The sequence below is a fragment of the Corvus cornix genome, chromosome 26, assembly GCF_000738735.6.
Source record: "Corvus cornix cornix isolate S_Up_H32 chromosome 26, ASM73873v5, whole genome shotgun sequence".
Classification (NCBI taxonomy): Eukaryota; Metazoa; Chordata; class Aves; order Passeriformes; family Corvidae; genus Corvus; species Corvus cornix.
Genome location: NC_046354.1, coordinates 693591 through 710539, shown reverse-complemented (window position 1 = coordinate 710539; position 16949 = coordinate 693591). Strand labels below are relative to the sequence as shown.

The following is a 16949-nucleotide window of genomic DNA, read 5'->3' as shown; positions in this document are numbered from 1 at the left end:
ACCAGCGGGACGGAGCTGCGGCCCGGGTTAAATCCCCTGGAAAACGCTTTAAATCATTACAGCTCCTCTAGCACAACCACGGGATTGAATTTTAACTTTTTAATTCTCATTTTCCTTCCCCATTTCCCATTCATAATTCACTTTATTTAAGTGCTGCCTCACAATCTGTGCCACGATTAGACTTCCCTTTTGGAATATCATAGCAGTGCTCATTTTTCATTCCTCAAGGGGATTTAATGTGTTGCTCTAATTTGTACTTTAAGGCAAAAAAAGAAGACACTTTCCACAAGAAAAGCATCATTTCAAAGTAATTACATAAGTGATATTTATCACTGAAAAAAGAAATCTATATTGTTTTCACTCTCAGAATGTGGTAGAGAGAGAAAGAGATATAAGACCTTAACCTGAAGCTGGGAGCTGTGTTTCAGAGTTAATGTTTTGACAACTATTTGGGGTTTAAAGTTCTCCAGAATTCCCTACATTTATTAGTAGCTAGTGTTACTCATTAACTCTCAATTTTTACTTGTATGGCACAAAAAATCGTTAGCAGTGCTAGAAATTTGCTTTTGTACCTGAAACTAGAAATGGTTTGGGGTAAAGTCCCACTGGCTTTAGGGTTTTGCATCGAAAGCACTCAGACCCTCGGAGCACCCCGGTCTCACCGGGTGTTTCTGGCCTTGCCGGGGAAGCCGGGGCTCAGCAGAAGGTGAACGGACAGAGAAACAAAGGAGAGAGAGAAAAATCAAACCCCTCGAGGGTTCGGACCGAGGGAACGGCCGGAGCTGCGTCAGGAGGTTTGGGGAGGATATCAGGGAAAGGTTCCTCATCCAGAGGGTGGCTGAGCACTGGACCAGGCTCTCCAGAGCGCAAGGAGCGCTTGGACAAAGGTGTCAGGCACAGGGTGGGATTTCGGGGTGTCTGCGCAGGGCCGCAGCCGCGCTGGGATGATCCCCGCGCATCCCCTGCGGCTCAGGTCACTCCGTGACTCTCACACCCGACCGCTCCCGCTGTGGCCGCCCTGATCACACACCGGGGCACCTGGCGGGGGCGGGGCCGGGGGTGGGACCGTCCCCGCCCCTCCGGAGCCGCTCGGCCCCGTCCCGCGGTGCCGCGGGGATGCCCGGCCGGGAGCGCGGCGGCAGCGCCCGGCTCGGCCAGGATGAAGAAGCACCATCACCACTCGGTGCAGGGCACCTTCAGCCGCCTCTTCGGGAAGCGCCACTCCAGCCCCACCGCCACGTCCCTGTTCGCCACCAACCCGCCCTGGATCTTCACGCAGGAGGTGACCTCGGACAGCGCGGGTGGCACCGGTCAGTGTCCCCCGCCCGCCGCGAGCCGTGCGGGGTCGGGCCGGGGCGGTCGCGGGGGGAGAAGGGTGGGTGGGACGGGGAGCGGCGGGGGCTCCTCCAGCGCCCGGCTCGGAGGCTCCGGGAGCGCCCGGTGGCACCGGGATGCGGCAGCGCAGGTCCCGAACCCGGGCCCGAGAGGGCGCGGACGGTCCGCAGCTCGGCTGGGGCCGGCTCGCCGCTCCCGGCAAGTTAAACTTGGCTAAAAGAGGCTGATGAGTGGCTGTGAATCTGTTTTATTGCTTCCCGTCGCGCTTTCCCACGCCATGTTTGATCTGCGCCTTCCCAGGTTTTAGTTATTTACTCATGAACCTGTTTATCGCAGGGCTGCGAGCGAGGAGGGAGCTGAGGGTTGCATATTCCTCGGGATTTATTTGTGTTTCTTTGTGGTTTTAATTGCAATACGGTGCCCTGGAGGCTCATGTAGGAGGGAGCCAAATTAATAGTAATGGAGCCAGGTAGATAGAAGATAGCAGTTTGTGGATGAAGTTTGGTGGATGTAAGAGCCCAACAAACTCTTCCAAGATTAAAAAAAATGGAAGTGCTGCCTGCTGAGCTGTGCAGGGTGAAGTATTGTCTGTGAAAGCAACTGCGAGGTGGTTACACCCCAAAGGCCAAGCTGCTGAAACCAAGATAAAATGAAAATGTGACAGGCAGTTTCATGCAACTCTGCAACCTAGGAAGAAAATTGCTGATTTCTAACTGTCGTAAATCTGAGGAGGATTCAAGCTTCTCTCTGATGTGGTTTGGATTAAAAAAAAAGAAAAGAAGTTGCTGTGTCTGCTTATTACAAGCCTGATTTCCGTGGCTGCAGTTCTGCAATGGCAGTACAAAAGCGTTCTGCTCAGGTGTGGGTCAGATTGCAAAGGAAAAGCCAGGAGTCCTGAAATCTGAGCCTAACAGCTGTTGGATCACTCCTTAGCATCCTCTTGGCATTTCTGCCCTGAATGTGGCTTGTGGAGGGTGCTGTGACAGTGACACCCGGGCTGAGGGACCGCGCTCAGAGTGGTGTGTGTGGGTCGGTGTGAGGAAGGGTCTGCTCCCTGCTCAGCAGCCCAAGGGACAGTCCCAAGGGACAGTTCTGTTGTACCTGGGCCCCCACCCAGCCCCGTCCCTGGCCCTGTTTCTGGGACATTTCCTGCAGAGCTTCACACCAGCGCTGCTGCCAGGAGGAGTCCGCTGCTCCTGCTGATCCCCACCTTAGTTTCTCATACAAAGTAAACACAAGTTAAGCAATGTGGAATGGGTGTAGGTTTGCATGTCCCTGACTCAGAGATTCCTGAATATAGTGACTGATGCCACCTCCTCCTCCTCCTCCTGGGAGCTGTGGATACCCCGGCTCAAACCTGCTGTGCCTCCTCCAGGTGATGCAACCCCCGGGGAGGAAGAAGTTCCATTACATGCATGGCAAATTGTTTATTTAATTTCCCATGGCTGAGCAAACACAAATGTCTCCAGGACAGGCTGAATGTCAAAAAGTGGCTGAAGCAAGGCCAGTCCTCTGAGCCAGCTGCTTTCCGCAGCTTCCAAGGGTGCATTTCCTGATCCCTCCTTCCAGGAAACGAAGCTGGCAGAGCTCAGGTCTTGCTGGTGACAGGCTCCCAGCAGGCAAGTCCTGTTTATCTAGCAAAGAAAACACAACTACAAGCACTTCATTTTACTTTAATTAAAGCATTCAGGGTAGCGATGCTTAGTAATCTAGGATCAAAGTCCTTGTGATCTTTAATCCAGTTTCTCACTGGGTTTACCTAGCGACTTGTTAAATATAAAACTCATCATTTCAAGTCTCAGAACTACTCTGTTGCTGCTCAGGCGGTCTGAGTCCAAACTCTCCTGTTGCCCTTAATTGCTGCTCCTTACTCACTGAATGCGGGGTCACCCACAGAATTAATCATCACAGAATCACAGAGTTTGGGTGGGAAGGGACCTTAAAACTCACCTCATTCCACTCCCTGTCATGGGCAGGGACACCTTCCACTAGGTCAGGTTGCTCCAAGACCCATCCAACCCGGCCTTGAACACTTCCAGGCAATTTGCTGGCACCTCTGTCCTCCTTGGGATTCCAGAAGCTCCTCCTGTGTGCTCAGGCCCCTCCCAGGCAGGGAAGTGGTAAAATCTTGGTAGGACCAGGCTGACTGAAGCACAGATTGATTGGTGATTTGAAAGCTGAAGAAAATGTCCTTTGTGTAAAGAATCTCCTGTGGTGGGAGAAGTTTGGTGTCAGGGAGAGGAAGCTGCGATTGCTTGGAAGGGCAGTGATAGCACCCTGGATATTTCTGGGGGTGTCCCAGGGTAACTTGGGGGGTGCTGGGTGGGAGAAGGGAAAAGCTGACATGCTTCTGGACTCAGTGGTGTGTTTCAAGGTTGTGTGGAATTCATCTGCCTCCAACTCTTCAGCAGAGGCTGTGCTGCCTCATGCCCAGCCCCTGGTGTGGTCACGTTCTTCATTCCAGGTGTTCATGCAAGTGCTTTCCTTCTGTGGGATGCACACACAGGCATTTGCCCTCCTCTTTTTTCACCAGACCTGGTGTAAAGCTGTTTCCTTGGGAGCTTCCTCCTGATTTCTGCTCATCCAAGGAGGGCAGAGACTTGGTGACAACCACAGCCAGTGCCAGGGCAGTGTGTGATGGGGTGGGGACCCTGGCACTGGGTCAGGCAGTGTGGGGAGGGCACACCAAGGGCGAGCAGGGACCCGCAGGAGGGAGTGGGACACTGGCTGGGGCTGTGGCAGAGGCCGTGGCTTGCACAGTCTCATCAGGGACTCTGGGGCATGGAGCTCCTCGGCCACAGACCCGCTTTGGAGAGCGCTGCCTTTGGGTTTGGGAGGCTTGGAAATGCAGCCCAGAGCTTACACAACCCTCACGCTTCTGCTCCTCAGCTTCCCATACTGGACAGGACCTGTTTCTGTGCCTCACACTTCAGCAGGGGCTCAGCTTTGAGGTCTGTGCTCCCAGACTTTTTAGGGAAGGGGGCAAAAGAAGAAAGCTTTTTACTTGGTGTCTGCATTTTGGGGTGGAGGTTGCTTGGTTCTTCCTCCTTCCTCTCCTCCCTTCCTCACTATTGAAATCTCTTGTTGGGAACTCTCCTGCAGTTTTCCCTTCAATCACAGCCATTTTGTTGCTTCCCCCTCCTTCCCCAAACTCTCAGATTTTCTTTAATGTCGGTCTCCTTGGCTACGAGTTATTTGTGTATCTCCTTCCAGCCAAGGTGGGGTTTACGTGCTTCAGTATTTCTGCTTGTTAATTCATGCTGCTAATCAGACACAAAGAATGTAATTAAATTAGTTTTATGAGCTTTATTCACTGTCAGAAAAAACCAGCCCAAGAGGTGTGGTTCAAGGTGAAAGCACAAGGCTGGGAACCAGGAATTCCTGATGCCTTCTCCTGCTTGTCACACCAGGACCCTGTGACTTCCTGCCTTGGTGTCTCCCTCCATCCACAGCAGTATTTTGTGGGAAGTCACCTAAAGCAGGCTGGAGTGTGGGAGTGTTGTGAAGCACCTGGAATCACCTCTGGGTTGGATGCCAGTGCTCTGCCCACAGAGTGCCCAGCAGGGGAGGAAGGGCAGGAGCTGTCCCTCCTCCTGGTCAGCTCTGCTGCTGCCTCCCCCCTCAATTCCAGCTGCTCAGATCAGGATTGGATCCTTCTGAGCTGCTTCAGTTCCATCCCCGGAGCTCAGGGAAGGCTCTCCGTGCTCTGCAGGTGTGTGACAGGGTTGTGAGTGCCTGTCCTGCACACACAGGACCTTTCTCTCCCTGTCTTCCACTCACCTCCAAGACACCCAGGTTTTCCTCGGAATCTGGTGGGTTTTGCCCATTCCTGGCAGCTGATGCAGCAAATTCTCCACAGCTCTTTTTAAAATTCCGCAGTGTCCGGTGTTGTTTGCCCACTGCCCAAGCTCAGTGCTGCTGTTAACAGTCTGCTCTCCCCTCAGGTGATGTGATCGAGGTGTATTACGGTGACAATCGCTTTGGGACAGTGACAGACTCTGGCACAGCAACGCTTAAGCCCCGTCCAAGGGTCCGGCCGCTGCTGACGTTCCTGCCCCTGGTGAGTGCCCGAGTCACTGCTGGGGTGGAACTGGTGCCCAGAACCAGCCGGGCTGGCTGCTGCTCTCAGCCCCTACCCGAGGGAGAGAAGAAATGAAAGCAAAACCACTCTATAATGACGCTGGGTACGAGGGATTAGGAGGTGATCTGAGTTCAGGGCTGGTGTGGGACATGGACGAGGCACTCGGGGGAGAGGCGTGAGCACCGTCAGACTTGCATTTTCAATTAAAGAATAATTGCTGAGCATGGAGATGATAGATCAGGCTTGCACTGCAGTTTATCTCCCCACTGCTGGCAGGATCTGTCCCGGGATCAGGCAGTTGCTGGAGCCAGCAGTGCTGAACCGAGTGCTGCTGCAGCAGAGGAATCAGGAGGTGATGCTGTGGGTGTGCAGGGGATGATTCTTTCCCAGCAGAGCTGCCAGTGCTCCAGCAGCAGCTGGGAGCAGGGCCTGGAGCAGCAAGGGCCAACACAGCCAGAGCAGAGGGCCTGGAGGTGGCTTTAACTCCAGAAGCCACACTTGCTTGTGGCTGGCTAGGAGGGACCCCATGCTGCACTTTCCAGAGGTCTTATCCCCTAAAGAGCACAGTGAGGCACAGGATTCACAGAATCGTGGTCTGGGTTGGAAGGGACCTTAAAGCTCATCTTGTTCCACCCCCTGCCACTAGAGCAGGGTGCTCAGAGAGGCTCCAGAGATATCAGCAGCTAAATTGAAGTGATACCTGCAGGTCAGGAGGTCAGTGAAGACAGTAAAACGCTGAAATCCTTTGGTCTTGACAAGGAGGTGACCTCTGCTAATGGAAGTGTGTGTGGTAGAGGAATTAACAAGTCCTAAGGGCTGTCACCCAAGGCCTGGTGCTCTGCTGCTGCCTGCAGAGGCACAGCTGGCCCTGGGGCTCCTTTTCCCTTGTGAGGGTCCCTCACAAACCTGGGCTTTAACTGAAGGAATAGTAGGAAAAGGCAGCATTTTGAAGGATCGGTCTGTGTTGGATGTTTGCACTATTTTGGGGAGGTTTGATCATGATTTGATCTGGCACAGACTCTTCTGCTGCCACGTACATACCTGCACCGGGTACACACCTGCACGGGGCTGTTCTGCAGCTCCTGCCTTAACCCTTTCCCCCCACCCACGGGGAGCAGCTCCGAGTGAGTCAGGAGGATGCACACGCCCTTCCCCGCAGCTCCTGTGCCTCTGCACCTGGCAGCTCTTCCCACACGGAGCAGCTTCCCTTCCCCCGTGGCCCTGGGCTGTCCCACACGGAATCGCAGCAGGGATTTCAGGAGAGGGGTCCCCCCACGTCCCCCTGCCCCCCTGGCTTCCCCAGCACTGCAGCTGCAGGCAGGGCTTTGGCATCCCAGGGGAATAAATGCCTTCAGCAAACCACCAGACTGCCCTAGCTCAAAAACAAGTTTAGGGACAGCTCTTCATATTCAGAGAGATCCTTGGCCTCTCCGAGCCCCCGGGGTGCTCAGCAGTTGTATTTTGGGGTGGCTTTTGTAACGGGCAGCCTCAAACCTTGGTCATTTAATGGGTGGGAAGAGGGGGCTCCTGAGAGCCCGGGGAGCTGGGGACCCTGTGGACGGGCAGGCTCCCTGAACTGGGGACGTCTGACTGTTCCAGGGATGAAAAGTGATTCCTGGTGGTTACAGTGAAAGCTTCCCCCCACGGGATCCTCAGCAGGCACAAATCTGATTCAGGTACCACAAACTGGAAATGCAGGTTCCTGGCACAGCACCCTGAGCCTGCTCTGAATCAGCTGGAGGTTTTCTGGGCTGGCCGCACCCCGAGCAAACCCCGGGAACAATCTTGCCAGTCATGTCCGCAGACTGGCAGCGTGCTGGGGATGCTTTCCATTTTAGAAGCCAGCTCATGACGTGGGGATGGGTGGTTTTTGAGAGATGCTGAGCATTAGCAACTGCCACAGAAGGTTTTGGCGATTAACAGGCTTGCCCAGTTTGAAATGACACGTCCAAAATTACTGCTCCTTTATGAAGTGCAGACTGTGTCCTCCAGCTTTGCATAGCTCTCTTCTGACTGCCAGTCCCTTTCCACCGCTGTCCAGGCAGGTGATGCATATGCTGCTTGTAATGCAGAGCTCAGACGTCTTTGTTTCCCTGTACATGGGCAGGTACCCTCAGGGTGCTCTGGAAACCAGCAGCAATGGATTTCCACAGCGAATGGGAACTGCTGGGGTTTTTTTCTTTGTGGTTTTGGAATCTCATTGCTCTGGACAATTTAACTATCAGCTCTTGAAGTGCCTCTCTTGGCCTTTGTCTTCCCTCTGGCTTTCAGAGGAAGTTAAGGATCTGGGCTCATGCCTTTGCAGACCTTGGCTTCTCCATCAGCACAGGGTTGTCTGATCCTTTGTGCAATCCCAGGAATGTGAATTCCCACTCACTCCTGGCTCACCAGTAACTGGCTCATTTCTTTGTGGTTGTAGAGGATCTTTGGTCATCTGCAGGGTGATGGACGTAGCAAGTGAAATATGTGTATTTTCCTATTATTTTGGCCAAAGCTGGGGCATTCCAGGGCTCTTCTGCAGGAGCCCAGGTGCTGCTGTTGAATCAGCTCTGCCCCAGCAGCTCCTGAGCTCCCCAGACACGGCACTGTGTAACCGTAATGTGCCTGGATGGGGCTGGATGAACAAATCCAACCTGACCTTTGATCAAGGAGACTTTGGAATCCCGTAGCAATCTGATGTAAAAATGGTGATAATGGCAGTGAAAGGCAAAGGGCAGGGGCTCAATCATTATCCAGGCTTTTGTGTGCAGGAAATAGCTTGGGGAGAGGCGCAGGCTGATGGCAGGATAACATTTCCTTTGTCAAGGGCTGTTAACAGCTGCAAACAGCTGCCTGGGGTGAGCAGGAAAGCCGCAGGGTGGATGTGGAGCCTGGGGATGGGGCAGCGCGTCCCCGACCACTGCCCGCGCCGTGTCCCTCGCTGGACGCTCCCTCGGAGCTCTGTGTCTTTCCGACACACTCGTGGTGCCCCAGGCTGTCCCCGGGCCCTGGCTAGTGGCAGCCGGGCCGTGCTGGCCACCGCCGTCCGTGCCCGGCTCGGCAGCGCCGTGTGTTCCGTGGGTGCCGGAGCCCCTGCAGCCCCGCAGAGCCAGCCCAGCCCTGAGTCCGGGGCCAGCAGAGGCTTTGTGCTGCTGGCAGCGCCCCATGGGCGCTCCGGGTGAGTCAGCCTGCCCGAATGGCTCACGCTGGGTGGCTCTAATTACCCGCAGTGCCCTCGCTTTAGGCGTCCTCCCAGATGTGTAGGCTGCTAAATTGCTGGTCCTGTCCCAGCTAAAGGCGCTGCTGAGTTCTCAGCTTGAATGTGAAGGGAGTAATTGAGAGCGAAGCCACACAAGGAGCAGTTTTCCCCAGAGTGTTCAGATATGCTGGTGCCAGTTTCTCAAAAGGCTGGAGGTCTGTCTGTGGCCTCAGCGCGGTGTGTACGTGACTGTGGCAGCGCTTGCTGCAGAAAAATACCCTCCAAACCCAGGGGAGCTGCTCAATTTGCTGGTACATGGATGGTGAGGAGCCGGTGCTGCTGCTGGTGGGCTGGGGAGCCTCGAGGGGAGATGTGAAATAGCTGAGCTCCTCTCCTGCCCTCGCACCTGACCACGGGGGAATTGTGTCCATGGCCTGTGCAGCCTTGAACACTTCACTCATCCCCTCAAACCCTGTCAACAGCAGCTTCCACAGGGACCTCCATATCGCAGAAACTGCCCTGGATCCCATCAGGCTCCAGTTTGTGTGGACAAATTACTGGCTGCTTGTCAGCCCTTCGCTCTGATCCCTGGGCGTAAAACTGACAGCTCTGTTTTCTCAACTCTTGCAGAACGCCCAAGAATCCCATGGGGTGGCTGTGCCAACGCCGTCGGTGCCAGAAGACTTTGAGGAAAAGGCAGCTCTTGGTAAGGGATCTTCTCTGTAGAGTCCTGGCCAGCACAAAGTGCTCACCATGCCCTCGGGGCAGGAAGTGTGTGTGTACCGAGCTCTGGAGCAGACAGTCTGCTCATATATTTTCATGCTAAAATAGAGTCTGCTATTAATTATTTTTTGAAGTAATTGAAAATTAATTAATTCCTGAGGGGTGAGGCAGAGTGGCTGTTTGAGTTCAGGAAGTTTTAGACAAGCCTAGCAAGGGGCTGGCTCCCTGGGAGGGCCACTGGCACAGGTCAGGCTGGCTCAGTGCTGATGGAGAGGTGCTCACACGGCTGTGCTCTCGCTGCTTTCCAGGCTCTGGCTCCCAGGTCAATGGCAATTATCGGATTTACAGCTCGGTGGGGGACCTGCGCCCGCAGGCCCTCGACGGGGATGACATGGATGAAGACATCCCCCCACCACCATCGGTGCCCCCACCACCCCCTCCAGCAGCACCGGTGCCTGTGCCACCCCCTCCGGCCTCGCCGGTCCCTCCACCCCCCGAAATGCTGCCACCGCCACCTCCACCTGAGATTGTGCCACCACCTCCTGCCGTGGCAGCCCCGCCGCCTCCCACCTCTGCCCTGTCCTCCCCCAGCACTCCGGCTCCTCCAGACTTCATCCCACCAGCCCCGCCGGGTGCCCGGGACCCCGCACCCTTCACCCCCAGCATCTCCAAGTGGAAGTCGGAGACGGTGCTGAACACGAGGCAGGCGGATGCCGAGGGGCCGCTCTGCCCTGCCGAGGCCGGGGCGCCCGCAGCCCCCAGCCCAAGGAGAGCCTGCAGCCCAAGCCCGAGCCCCACCTCACCTTCCCCAGGTCGTTCAAGGTGCCGCCGCCGGCCCCGGCGCGCTCCTCGTCCATCCCGGTGCAGGAGGGCCAGCCTGGCCGGCAGGAGCCCATCCCCAGGCAGCCGCACGCCCGGCCTCCCCTCCCACCCTGCTTCACCATCAGACCCGCGGCCAAGGCGCGGCTGGGAGAAGCCGAGCAGAGAAATTCCGGGCTCAGACAGGGCGTTGGGAAGCCAGCTGTACCCCCTCCACTGAGCCCCAAGCCGGGCCCAGGGCTCAGCCAAGGGGCAAATGCCACCGGCCACCGGTCCCTGCTGCCGGGCTCAGAGGGGGAGAAGATTCCCCAGCTGAAAACAGCTGGGAGAGACTCCCCTCCAAAATCTGAACCTCTCACTGCGAACGACCTGGATCTCCCTCCTCCGGACTACCCGACCTGCGAGGATGACTGGAAGGATGCCAACAACCTGAACAGGCTGCGGGATGAGCTCTCGGCCCTGCTGCGCTCCCCGCGCCGGGAGGAGAGGCCTCTGGAGAAGCTGGGTGCTCCCCAGCCCATGGACAGCAGTACCAGCCGTGCTGGCAGCCGTGAGCCAGGGCTCAGCCAGCCCCAGCTCACCAGGAAGGACACAGAGTTATCCAAGGGAGGGGAGAGCGAGAAGAAGGAGGTGCCCAGCAGCCCCCCCAGCACCAACGGGGGCTCTCTCAGCACAGCGATCACCAGCCCAGAGAGCAACCCTGCCCCACAGCCCCGCAGTGTGATGATGATCAGGAACGAGCTGGAGGCTATGCTGTCCCTGAAGAAAGAGGGGAAACCTTCCCCAGGGCTCAGCAGCCAGAAGCAGGGTGTGGAGAATGGCATCAGCACCCCGGAAGTGAGGAAGAGCCCCCCTGGTCTGAGGAAGAGCCCCCCTGGTATGAGTGACTCAGTGGTGCCAAAACCGGTCCCCAGCCCACTCCCAACGCGGGTGGCTGCTGTGGAGAAGGATGAGACAGATCACAAGGACCATCCTGCTCCTGTTGCTGGCAAGGCCACAGAGACCGTGAGCCCTGCTCCTGGGTCCCTCAACAGCAGCGTGAGCCCCCCAGACCCACCTCAGGGACCAGCAGAGGAGCCCCCTGCTCCCACCCCCTCATCACCCCCTGTGTCCCCGGCACAGAGCCCGGCACCACAGCCCAGCTCAGCCGTCTTCCAGTACAAAGTGCACCGGGCTGGGGCCAGCTCGGCTGAGCTGCCCCATGCCCTGGGCTCAGCTGAAACCCCATGCCCTGGGAGCTCAGCCAGGAGCCCCCCAGACACCTCAGGAGCAGGGCAGGAGGAGGTGCTGATCCACCCCGTGACGGGGGAGCGCGTGGAGCGGGGCTCACCCATGGCCCTGCTGCTGGCAGCCCGGCAGCGCGCCCAGCGGGGCCGCCAGGGCGGGGACGGGGCAGCCGCGCTGAGGGCGAAGCCGCCTCTGAGACTCAACAGTGCCTCGTCGGACACCACCTCCACCAGCTTCTTCCGCCACGAGTCCAAGCCCTACTCTTTCACCGTGGTGCCTCGGCCCTCTGCGGCCAGTCCAGCGGGGTCCAGTTGGAGCAAACCCCCCTCTTTCTCCAGCTCCTCGGAGCAGGGCCGGGATGTGCGGGCAGTGGGCGAGGCACAGCCCTCCGGGCCCCGGCGAGCCGCTGCCTCCAGCCTGCTCCGGGGCCTGCTGAACTCGGGGCAGCCGAGCCAGCCCAGCCCAGCCTGCCACAGAGTGCCCAAGGAGGAGGAGAATGGGGACACGGCGCTGGACTATGGGATTATCCCCCCACCTCCCGAATTCAGCAACGAGGTGGATGAGGGTCCCCTCCCAAGTCGGGAGGAGAACCGCAAGTGCCCCAGTGTCCCTGACAGCAGCCGGGGCTCAGGTGAGCCACGCTATTTCAGGTGGTCTGGCTACAGCCGCAGCTGCGGGGGCAGCCAGGAGCCAGCAGCTCCACCGCCCTTGGAGAAGAGCTGGAGGAACGGCGACTTCACGCCCCAGTGCCTGGATTACAGCAGCTCCACGAGTTTCCCCAGCCACGGCCCCAACCCACGCCCGCTGATCAAGAAGCGCCTGTACATGTCGGAGCCCGACAGCTCCTACCCCCGGGCAGCCGCAGCCCCCCGGGCCTCAGGCACCCTCTCCTCCGCCCTCTCCTCCTACAGCCCCGGGGGGTTCAGCTCCACAGCCGGGGCTCAGAGCCGCCTGGGCTCTGCCCACAGGAACGGCCCCTCGAGTGCCCAGGGCAGGCGGGCATCCGCGGACGCTGCTGGGAAGCCCACGGCCTACGGCAGCACCGGGGCTGACGCCAAGTACAAGGGGCAGAACGGGGACTTCTCTCCTGCCAGCGTGCTGACAGCCAGCAGGTACGTGTCCCCCTAAGCCCACCCCTTCCTGTCCTCGGTGTCCCTAACCGGCCCCAGAGCAGCACCAGGGCTCCAGTGATGTCGCTGCCCCTTGGCTCGTGCTCACTCCCGGCTCCTCCTGCTGTCCTGGTCCAAGGGCAGTGACTGTTCCGTGGCTCCTCCCTGGTGCCAGCTGTGACCCTGGTGCCCATCTCCCTCCCCTCCCCACCTCACTGAGTGGAGACATGAAGCAGTAAAATACATCATTGCAAGGCTGACTAAACACCAAGGTCTGCCTGGGCTTTCGGTGACTTCCCCTCTGCTTCCCCTCCAGGCCTGCCCACGGCACCTCGCAGTACGGGGGACCCACCAACACCTTCACGGTCAGGCCGGGCACTCGCCAGCCCATCTCCTACGCCTACCAGAGCCACCGGTAGGCTGGACCTCAGGGCTGCCCTGCTGGCGTCCGGCTGGGAAAGGGCGAGAACGTGCCTGGCTTGGTCTTTTCCTTCTCCACGGGCACCAGGGGACAGTCCCAACCCAGCCTGAAAATGCACTGCTTGAAACTGCTGATGAGGAAGGTGGGGAGCGAGCCCGAGACTTGGACTTTTCTCAAAAAAGACTGTCATGGAGAGTAGTTACTGCGGAGGGCAGGCTGCTGCCTTGTTACATGAGCTAACGTGGTTTCCCTTTTTCCCATTTTCCCTCCTGGATTATTTTCAGAATTGCAGTCTAGGAAAGCCAAAGAGCATCCTTAGCTCTCTTTAAAGAGTATCACCACTGGCAAGATGGATTTCAGTTTGTTTTTTTTTAATTGGGTTAACTCCAGCATGTTTGGGAGCAGGGAGAAACCAACTCGGAGATGTGCACAATGGAAGCAAAGCAGTGTATAGCTAAATGTCAGGGATTAAAATAGGAATGTGAGGCCAGTGGGATAGGAGGAGAGTTTAGGATGCCTAGATCCTTACCCTTTCTGTCCTTCAGGAGTCTGGAGCAAATGAATTACGCCTTAAACCCAGCTCTGGGCAGTCAGGGCCTGTCCTGCCGAGCTGGGCTCTGACCCCTTCTCCAGGAGCAGTTTCGGGAGCAGGGGCCTTGCTTTGCTGTGCCTTTTGGTCACTGTAAATGTTTCTGCTGGTAATTATTCCTCATGGAAGGAGGCTGTGAGGCCTGGCTGGATGGCTGTAAAGCACTTTGGAGACACAGGACATGGAGCAATCCTTTTCCTTTGGTGGGTGGGTGCCAGCGACTCGCCAAGGTGCTGTGCTGCTGGTGCTCTCCCCGAGGGGTCTCTTGCCACTTCACACCCCTGTAACCTCCCCCCAGTGTCCTTATAAACTCTTCTACTGAGACTTGGCTTCCATCTCTGCTTTGGGGACCGAGAAGCTAAATTCCAGTGTGACTATTTATCCTCGTGGTGTGTGGGGTGTCTGCAGTGACACCCCGAAGGGAGCTGGCTCCCGGTGTTTCCCTCAGTGCTTTTCCAGGGGCTGGGTGTGCAAACCTGTCCCTGCTTCCCGCTGGTGCCTCTGAGAGCTGGTGGTGGCTGTGCAGGGGTGGGAGGTGTGAGTAGCCTTAAAGAGGGTTTTAGCCTTCAGAGTGAGCCATGGGGTCTCACGACAGCTGACCTGAGCTGTGAATAGCCAGCGGCCTGAAACTAGAAATAGAGAATCTTCCTCATAGGTAAACTTGCTGAAAGTCACTGTAAGATAACTGTAAAAACGTGTAGAGAATATTTTCTAATCACTGACAAACTAAAAGCACTTTGAGACATTAGTCTATTTTTATGGAAAGCACTTTCTATTTTCAATGCTATAAATACCACTGGTTCCACTCCAGCTTACCCTGCCTTGCACACACCTGTACGTGGCCTGCAAGCAGATCTTGCTCTACAGTTCAGCTCAAAATCAGGGATAAATTTTCCTTCACGGTGGAATTCTCAAAAGTTATCTTGATACTTGTATCATGTCATCGACATTCTGTTTTATTTCCAGCTTCACCTAATAATTTAACAGCCCGTTCAGATATTGCAGCAGCTTTAAAGTAGTCTGAACTTTACTTTGCTGTGAATAAAATGAAAATGCAAATAAAATAATCAGTCTAATAGCTAATTCAAAGGGCATTTTTATGCCAGTAAGTTGCAGTGACTTGGAAGATTTCCATTGCTCACCCCAGCCAATATTGAAATCATAAACTTTAAATATCCGGGTGTTGGTTTTAAAAAAATATTCATGGAGAAAAGTGACTAAGGAGTAACTATAAGGATATTTAAGTGTGCCAAGTGTCACGTGGAATACCACCCGCCCCAAAATACAGCATCTTGAGGATTCTTATTCATCTGTGGAAGTAAATCCGTGATCCTCTTTGAGGGGTTTCAGGGTCATGTTTTAGTATTGGATGAAGTTTCACCAGTTTAACTTGAAAGAAGAAGTCACTTTGATAACATTGCAACTTAATGTTTTTTTCTTCCTGATACTTTTTTTTTCCAAAATAGTAAGCTATAATTGCAAATGAGCTCTCAAAAACAATTTTAAGGCTGGGTGGGCGATTTCAGCTTTTGGTATTGACTTTGCCCAGAAGTGGGGAGGGCAGGGGGTGTGTGTGTGCAATTTTCCACCTCAAGAATTGGAATCTCCCCAGCACAAGTTTTTTTCTTTTTAGAGAAAAATGTGACACTCCCATGGTGGCACTAGCTTTGAATGTCACATTTGCTACTTCACCCAGACACACAATTCTTGTGTAGTCAAAATATAGTCTTAGACACCATGGAGTGTCTCATTTCTAGCAGATAAATTTGTTTTAATTTAGTATTAGAAGCATGATAATATAAGTCAGCTTTATAAAATAGCCATTCTTCATTCAAGAACACCATTCTGGGACTGCACAGGGGACTGAGCTGTCACTAAATCAGGCTGGACTCTGCTCCCAATTGTAGAACTGGTTAGCACGCAGGTTTTCAGTAGTGGAACACTTCTATTCTTTAAACACTTGGGACTATCCCTGCTTCTCCTGAATGCATTCAGCAAATTCTGGTATTTCAGTAACAACTCGACATTGATTCTGGGGCCATTGTGACAAAGGAACCACTGTCAAATTGTTGGCAGCCAAAGCACTTGGGGACAGAGTTAAATCTCTCATGAAATGAGGACTGCAGGGACGGGGAAGAGCTCCCTCTTCCTGGGGCAGACATACTCTGTCAGGTATGTGGATAAACTGTCCTTGGATTCCTGTTTCTGTTCCTCCCAGCTTTCACTATAGACATTTAGCAACAGAGTTAAGAAGAAACAAAACTAAGGGGTATTAATGGTGCAAAGCAACCTGCCTCAGCCCAGTGCTGACAGCAATCCTGAAGCCTGAGCGTGGAATTATTCACCTCACCCTCTGTGCTGCAGTGTGGTCATTTAAGTCGTGATACAACTTAGCTGCCTCTTCCTCACACGTTCCTGCTAGGGCAGTGTAACAGAGCATGAGCTGTAAAGTATTGAACAAAGTCTCTTATTTATGAGTGCCATTGAACACCAACCTTCTTGCATTAAACATTTCTGGATGTATTGTTTTATTACATGTGTGGTCTGACTTCTTTCCTAGTGTTGCTTATGTGGTCTGTCTGCTGGAAGATTGAGAAGTTTGCATGTCCTTGGAAGGATGGGAAAATGTAGCTCAGCAAGGGTTTGAATTTCAGCTCACCCAGGGCTCGGTCCAATTTCTCTGAGCAGTTGATCCAAAGCCCGTGGCCGTTTCAGTGTCTTTAGAAGCCCAGTCAAGGCATGAAGGGGCAGCTGAGCCCCAAGAGCTCTGTCACTCACCCCCAGCTGGTTGGGCAGGCTGGCAGAGGAGCTGGTGCAGCTTCTATAAATAGTTCTTGGGTTGGAGCCGTTCATTAGGGACGAAACTCTCATCCTTGCCGCAAGTCCCAACTTGAATGTTGTGCCCAAAACTGCAAGCGCAGTGTGAGCAACACATGCAGCAACATAAAAGGCTTGTCTGCAGTGGCTTCTCTCCACTCAAACTGATTTGCATTCTCACCTCCTTCATCCAGCTCTGGCTACAGAAGCAGGCTCTGTGTAAGGGAGGGAAAGGGTGCAATGTATGCCTTGAAGCTTTTGCTGAAGCTGCAGTGGATGTCCCCAAACCTGAAAGGCATGTGGTGCAGGGACAGCTGGGCAAGCCACAAACCCCACAGAATTCCCTCCATTCCTTGGCAGAGAGCTGCAAAGGCAGCAAGGATTGATGTGGGCTTGGTGGCGTTTGTGCCACGCTGCCCATGTGTCCGTGTGACTACTGCAGCATTGCCAGCACTGGTACAACAACTCTGAGCCAAGCTGAACCCAGGAGTGACTCCTGAACTGCTGCTCTTCTGTGCTTCCCTTACGAGAGTGAAAGAACCCCAAGTGCAAGCACTAGAAACCCCAAAAGCAGACACCCTTTAAGGCAAGGTGCAGAGCTGGGGCGGTGCTGCCTTGCCCTTGTCAAGGGCAGCTGCTGCCATCCTGTG

At 55.1% G+C, this 16949-nt stretch overlaps 1 protein-coding gene and 1 long non-coding RNA gene across 2 annotated transcripts; one reads left to right on the top strand and one right to left on the bottom strand.

Annotated features, from left to right (window-relative positions):
• The first annotated feature begins 1077 nt into the window (after positions 1 to 1077).
• Positions 1078 to 16016, top strand: C26H6orf132 (chromosome 26 C6orf132 homolog). Its single transcript, XM_039565276.1, is given in 6 exon segments — positions 1078 to 1310; positions 5280 to 5395; positions 9225 to 9300; positions 9626 to 10075; positions 10078 to 12475; positions 12789 to 16016. Coding segments are annotated over 6 exon segments (3294 nt in total). The 5' UTR covers positions 1078 to 1159; the 3' UTR covers positions 12892 to 16016.
• Positions 2748 to 3728, bottom strand: LOC109145259. The gene is made up of 2 exons (XR_002046553.2): positions 3286 to 3728; positions 2748 to 2969 (listed from the first exon to the last, which is right to left on the bottom strand). It is a non-coding gene; the product is annotated as an uncharacterized LOC109145259 (long non-coding RNA).
• Positions 16017 to 16949: the final 933 nt, after the last annotated feature.